The sequence below is a fragment of the Egretta garzetta genome, unplaced genomic scaffold, assembly GCF_000687185.1.
Source record: "Egretta garzetta isolate BGI_Z169 unplaced genomic scaffold, ASM68718v1 scaffold34, whole genome shotgun sequence".
In the NCBI taxonomy this organism is placed as follows: domain Eukaryota; kingdom Metazoa; phylum Chordata; class Aves; order Pelecaniformes; family Ardeidae; genus Egretta; species Egretta garzetta.
This window is the reverse complement of record NW_009259586.1, coordinates 3,318,059-3,324,991: the sequence shown is the minus strand read 5'-3', so window position 1 is coordinate 3,324,991 and position 6,933 is coordinate 3,318,059. Positions and strand designations below refer to the sequence as shown.

At 55.1% G+C, this 6,933-nt stretch overlaps 1 protein-coding gene across 1 annotated transcript in view; it reads right to left on the bottom strand.

Annotated features, from left to right (window-relative positions):
* Window positions 1–4,698: 4,698 nt before the first annotated feature.
* Window positions 4,699–6,933, bottom strand: part of ST6GALNAC1 (ST6 N-acetylgalactosaminide alpha-2,6-sialyltransferase 1) — a 20,099-nt gene continuing 17,864 nt past the window's right edge. Inside the window, 3 exon segments of the mRNA XM_009637815.2 lie at window positions 4,699–5,679; window positions 6,098–6,128; window positions 6,130–6,186. Of these exon segments, the coding sequence (XP_009636110.1) occupies window positions 5,509–5,679; window positions 6,098–6,128; window positions 6,130–6,186 (259 nt within the window). The 3' untranslated portion in view covers window positions 4,699–5,508.

Sequence of the window (6,933 nt, the reverse complement as noted above, 5' to 3'; positions counted from 1 at the left end):
GGAGGGAAAGGGGCTCAGGGATGCAGCTGTGCAGTGAAACTGAGCTGATGCGCCCCATCTTTGAGGCAAATCTGGTAGGATGCAGCCCATCAGGCAAACACACCCTTTAGTCCCCTCCTTCTCCTTGCAAAAGCAGGAAGGGTGCAGGGACAAGCCATGGGCTGGATCTCCCGGGGAGTGGCAGCGCGTGGCTTACATTCGCTTGCTCCCCTCGGTGTTGCTGGGGCCCAGCCCAGCTCTTATCACAGATGCCTGCGCACAGCAGAGCCTTTGTCAGCCCTGGACGGTTGACCCGGGCAGACAGAACACCCAGTCTGAAGGCTGTCCCCTCTCCGCCAGACCTGAGGCAACGGGTGAGGCTCTGGGTTATGCCCTGGTGGTGTGCAGAGCTAGAAAACACCTTTGAGAAATTAGGGTGACAACGCAAAGTGTTTCCTTCCCCTTTCTTGCTGACTCTGAACCAGGCAGAGCAGATGTGGACTGATCCTGCCCTGTTCTTAGCAGCATAAACAGTCCCTGAGGTCTGCTGAAACATGGAAGCCTCAAAGCCCAGGGATGGGGCCAGGCTCTGTCCCCAGAGCACACAGCTGGGGTGAGGGGACACAGTCTCTGAGTGTGGGTGGGTGCCAGCCCCTTGCCCTGCTGTGCGGCCCCACCTGATGCTGCATGGCTACCATGGGAGGGATGGAGGGAGCCTTGGGATGTCCTCAGGACCCAGCAAGTGTCTTTCCAGGATTTACCACGCCAAGGGCTAAGTCAGGCCCTGCAGCACTCAGGGTCCTCCTGCTCAGCCTGGCAGGGGAGCCTGGACTTCCAGAGCCCCTTGGTGGGAAGCAGGGGCTGCTGCACCCCCAGGAGCTGATTGCCTGCAGGGTCCTGCCTCAGCTCCTGGAGATGAGGGCTCACTGCAGGGGGAGGTGCTTGCAAGTCATCTGTCGTTTTTTACACAACAAAGCCATGGGCTGTTACTTTATCGTGTTCTCCCTCCCCTATTATCAATAGTTTTTCTGGTCTGACCGGATTTCCTCCCTTCCACATCCCCAACAAAGGGAGAAAGTCCACGCAGTGGAGGTGAGGAGGGTGAACCCCCCACCCCTGCACGTCAACAGCCTGCCCCAACCTCTCTGCATTGGGAAACATAAATAGCATCTGACACGTCACCAGCACAGGGGTTTTTGTGCTGACCTGGAGCAAGCACATGCCTCTGCTACACTCCCACAACACCCGGTCAGCTACAACTGCTCGAGAGAGACACATTTGGAGGAAGCACACACTCTGTGCTGGGAAGCCAGGCGCTGGTGTCCAGCTCCAGCTGCTCTGTGCTTCAGTTTCTTGCCTGGGAAGAATAGAGACAGGAGTGTCAATCTGGATGTGCCACCGTGGCACGAGGCTGCCTTGGAGCAGCACTTAGAGTGGCTCCCTCCAGCACCTGGTTGGGTTTGGTCTTGGCTGCCAGCATTAGCAGGCGCTCCAGGACACGGTGCAGAGCCCATCTCATCCCCATTCCTGGTCAGCCCAACCCTGCCTTTCAGGCTCCGCACCCCCCACTTGTCCCCAAGGCGTATCCCTGTCCCCCAGCCCAGCAAGTCCCCGTCCACTTCCTCCCCAGCCCCAGTTGCAGAGCTACGTGCCTGCCAACACGCAGCAGGACACAGTCCCTGCTTCTGCTAGGCAGGCAAGCAGTCACACTATAAAAAGGTCAGAGATGGAAACCAAACAAAAGATTCAAAGCCCTGCCAGGAACGCAACACCGTGAGAGCTCCTGGGTGACAAGTAGATTTGCCTCTCGCAGCCCAGATGGGCATATCTAGATGCTGTTAACTTCTGGAGAATCCAGGGAGGAGCTGGGCACGGCTGTACTAACAGCTCATTGTACTCACTGACAGCTTGACAAAAAAGCAGGACTGACACTACAGCAGCTTCTGGACATGCTGAAGCACAGTTGTGTATTTCTTCCCCAAATCAGACATCTCTTGTTTAAATCCGGCAGACCCTGGAGCTCCTGGCTGGCAGCAGGGAAAGACACTGCTGGTTGCTGACACTGGGTATTGTGTCTGTGCATGAGGAGGAATCGCTGTGTCTGAGGCATCTCTCCGGACGTCAGACCCGATCCCGCTGTTGGTTCCTCCGCTTGTGCTGCCTTCAGCACCAGGGCACATTGCGCAAGCTGAGGCTGCACCTTCACACGCACTTTGCAGCTGCAAGAGTGGCACTCGCAGGTACCAAACCTCTCCTACGTGTCCTTACACACCCCAAGGAGCTCCCGGGCCACAAACCCTACAGGCAGGTGAGCGTTATAAAGCAAAGGACACTGGGGGACAACAGTCTGATGTAGTGTGGGCAGCTGCAGGGCTGTGCATTGGCACTGACATGGCCTGGGCCAAACCTGGATGTGCCAGACAGGTCCCTGAACAGGAGCTGCCACCTGGTGGCACTGGGACAATCCTGCTGGCCTACCAGCCATGAGGACCTGGATGGTGACATTTGGGGTGGCCCTGCACCATGGCACCAACTGTTCAGCTACACTGGGAGGCTGGGGCCGCACTGGCACAGCCTGGCATTTCCACTTTCACCCTGGAACACACATCCAGGTGGGGAACTCACCCAAGCCCTGAATCCTGGCTCTTGCCAAGGGTGCTCTGGCTGCAGCAAAACCTTTGGAGGGCAGCTACACCAGTTTGTGCCAGGCAAATGCCACCTCCAAACCCCCTCGACTTCCTGTGGCTGCTCTGGACCTGATGCCGCAAGGTCAAGTGGCTCTGGTGAGACGAAGCTGGACTTGTGCTCCACACGACATGTCCCCATGTGTGCTGCACCTCGGCCAGCCCACGGTGGGATGGGGCACCTTGCTGCAGGGTGGCCAGAAGCAAAGTGAGGCAGCAAAGGGGATCATCAGGTCAGAGATGCTTTTCTGGGGCGAGAGAGGAGCTTGCTGGGAATCTCCAGACCACAGCAAGGGGCTTTCTCCAGCCAAGATTATCCCTGATAACACCAAACTATGCCAGCTGTGCTGATAGGAGAGCCTGGAGGGAACAGTCTTTGCTGGTAGAGAAAGCCTCCCAGGAATTTTCATTCCCTTGACTCCGGGGAGCCTCAGCTGCAGAGAGGAGCTGGGCACCAGGGGAAAGCGCGAGCCGGGGGCCACCAGACCATCCCCAAAGCCTCCTTACCCACCATGGTCCCCTCACTCAGCAGGACTCAGCCCCATCCCACTTCTCAGAGCAGAGGCAAACAAAAGAGGAGGAGGGGGAAGGGAAGGGTCTAAGAGAAACTTCTTCCAACTTCTCTGGAAGAGAAAAGCCCTATTCAGGCAGGAAGAATACGCGTGTGGAGCTGGTCACTAAGCAACCCACAGCAATTCGGCATGGCCCGACGCAAGGGCAAGGAACAAAGCTGCCTCGTTGGCCACCCAGAGCCCAGCCAGGCAAATGCTGAGCAGGGAGAGCCTGCAAGGTCTTGGGACAGGGACACCAGCCATGCACAGCCACCATGAGGGACTGAGACACCCAGTGAGATCCAGAGCTCCTGGGTGCTGCAGGAGTTTGTCTGCAGTCAGCTCTGGAGGGTGACTAGCCTCCATTGGGTTCCCCCTTCACAGGGAGGCCAGTTGCTGCTCAGGAAGGATTTCTGGTCTGCTCCAAAGCCCATGGCTCCCCTTGGGTCTGGTGTTCACATGGGGCTACATACATCATTCCCAACAGAGGCACAGTGCATTCCAGATAACTCCCCGCTCCCACAGACACTGCGGGGTTTGTGTGGGCAGAGCAGCCAATGCAGGCTATGCCCTCTCCTAGATAATTCTTCATTTAGATTATCTATGTGGGGAGCTGTCCTTTGTGAACAAGCTTTCCAAGACATGAGAAACTGGCCTCTGCAGCACAAGGCAAAAAGGGACAAAGGAAATCAGGCCTGACAAGCCCTGCTGACAATCTGCGCTGAAATGCCTCCCTCAGAGCCCCGGGGGTCCCTGGAGACACCGCTGCCCCCAACAGAAATGCTGCACAAAAAGAAAACCACATGCAGCCAGCGCAGGTCCACTGGGACCAGTCAGTGTGCAGCTGGGCCCCAGTCCAGAGCCTGATGAGCCCAGGGAGATGCACTGGACCTGTCTGGACACTGGAAGTGGCTTTTCACCTGCATGGTGTCATGGGGAAAACATCCAGCCCTTCACGAATTTGTCTTCAGCACGTGATATACTTGGAGAGCAGTTTCTGGGATAAGGACAAACTCGCCAGGTGTTTACCCACTTCCTCAGGGAGGCATTTGGCCAGCTCTGATCCCCATCCTGCAATAGCAAGGTGAACAAGCGGGGGATGTGCAGGTATGCTCACACAAGCTACGGAACACCTGCAGGTGAAGGTATTCTCATTAACAGTCAGATCTGCCCTCTCCTGGCTTCATTATCTGCCATCTCAGCCTTTAAGCAACTGCTTTGGACGCACGCTAAATAAGCACAACCCACAGGGCTGCAATGAAACATCAGCTTGGCCAAAATAATGCCATTTATTTTGCTTGCAAAACCCCTTTCAGAAAGCCAATACGCTGCAGGCTTGCTGGCTGCAACCGGGCTCCTCTCAGCACAATGGGGGACAGGCACACCAGCCAGCAGCAAGGATGGATAGTATCCATCCCTAGACTTGGAGAGCTCCTACCTCCCCTGGCAAGAGGGTAAACACAGTGCTCCTGGCACAGCTGGGAGCCAAGCGTGCCAAAGCCCAGCTAAGCAAGGACTTGGCACGCCAGAACCATGACACAACATTCACATGTCCTGCAGCCAGGGGAGCCCCAGAGCAAGAGACACCAAGTCTGGCATGCTTGCTGCACCATGGAGAGCATTTACCTGCCCTTGAGCAGATGTGGTGCTCCTTCAGAGGTGTCATGACAATGCCACACTGGGAAGCAGAAATGAGACTCATCCTCTCCCAAATTAGCCACCTGGAAGTGTCCAGTCCATCCTTTTTATCTGCAGGGAGCAAAGTGAGAGCAGCACCTCCAGGAATTAAGTCAACCTGAGACAGGATCTGTGTGCCCACCTCCACCCACTGGCTGCCAAGGGAGCTTGCTTAGACAATAAACCCAACTCCAAGATAGGTACCACTAATGGAGACAATCCACCCGGAACAGAAGTAGCCCCAGGCCTGAGAAGCATCTCCTTGAAAAGGGAGAACACCTGGATGAAGATGCAAGAGACTAGAGCATATGCTAGCCAGAACCGTCCTGGATTCTTCTCTCCCAATACCAGTACCTACAACCTTCAGCAACAGTCTTGCAGCATAGCCAGATGGGACTTCTTTGTTGGTATCCTGCATTATCTTGCTGTTCTTCTCCTGGTCTGTAGCATTTGCACATTTGTAGAAACAGAGAGAACAGAGGTGCTGAAGAAGGGAAATGTCTTTGTGGGGACGAAATGTGCCTGGAAGTCCAGAGCTAACCTTGGTGCTGGTGGTCCTTTTCAGTTCCCAGTGAGGTGGTGTTGAGATTTCCCAGGCAATGGCCCTTGCCATACAATCAGGATCTCTGGTAAAGCTTCATGATATTCTCATCATGGAGCTTTTTCCACACCTGCTTCTCCAGGTTGAAGTCGTGGTTAATGTAGAAAATCAGACGTTTCCAGTCCTTGTCGTAGTAGTGATCCGAGTACTTCTCATGACCCTCTGTGATGTAGCCATAGGCACTCACCTGGGAAAGACAGAGGGCTCACTGGGGAGAGGTACCAAGGACAGAGCGAGCTAAGTGAAATACAGGACACTTCCCAAACAGGGAGGGAGCACAGGACAGGGATGCCAGTCAGGGCTCCTCTGGGTGACCCTGCATGGGGGTCCAGAAGGACCAGACTATGAGCCCTGGCTCCAGAGCCTGCTGTCCTCTCACTGCCTCCCTGGGAGGCAGGATGGCTCTCAGGCCACACCAGGCTTCACAACCTCTATGTGAACTATTTTAGGGCTGTTTCTCTTGTCTTCAGTCTGCTCCTCCACAGCTAAGAACCCATATACCCTCAAGGCAGATGGTAGGCAGGGTTGGAGCCACCCCTGCTCTGCCCTGTTATCCTGTCCCCCTTTCCAGACAGTGCTGTGCACAAGAATCATTGTGCCCTTACCTGGTCACAGAGATGGAGGGCAGTCAGCAGCAGTTTTTTTTCTGTACAGCCGCCAGTAGGGCTTTTCCAGACTTTTAGATTTTAAAAACCTGCAGCAGGAGAGAAGAAAGCACAGAGCAGTTGCTGGGTGTGGTGGTTCAAGCTGGGCACACCTAGTCCCCCTGTGGCCTGTGGTGGCATCTTCCCTCCTTGCAGCGGTTTGTGGTCATAAGAGTCATTTCAGACAAGCCATGAGTATGCCTGTATGCGTGGGTACCGCTGTGTGCTCAGTAAAGCACAAGGCCAGCCCAGAATGCTCCATCACCTGCACTGCAACCTAAGCCCAGCTCTGCCCCAGCTGTATGGAAGAGGTAGGTCTTGAGGCAGTGGGGATGAAGAGGGGGTGGTGTCCTGGTTTCGGCTGGGATAGAGTTAATTTTCTTCACAGTAGCTAGCATAGTGCTGTGTTTTGGATTTAGTACCAGAAGAATGTTGATAACACACTGATGTTTTCAGCTGTTGCCAAGTAGTGCTCAGACTACTCAAGGACTTTTTGAGCTTCTCCTGCTCGCCCAGGTGCATAACAAACTGGGAGGGAGCACAGCTAGCACAGCTAACCCAAACTGACCAAAGGGCTATTCCATACCATATAACGTCATGCTCGGGGGGGTTAGTTCGTTTGGTCCGGTTCGTTCCGTTCGGTCGGTCGCGGGCAAAGTGGTCGCAGCTCGAGCTGTGTGATCGCGGCTCGGGGGGAGTGATCGCGGCTCGGGACGGGCTGGGCACCGGTCAGTGGGTGGTGAGCAATTGCATTGTGCATCACTTGTTTTATATATATTCTGTATATTCTCTTACTA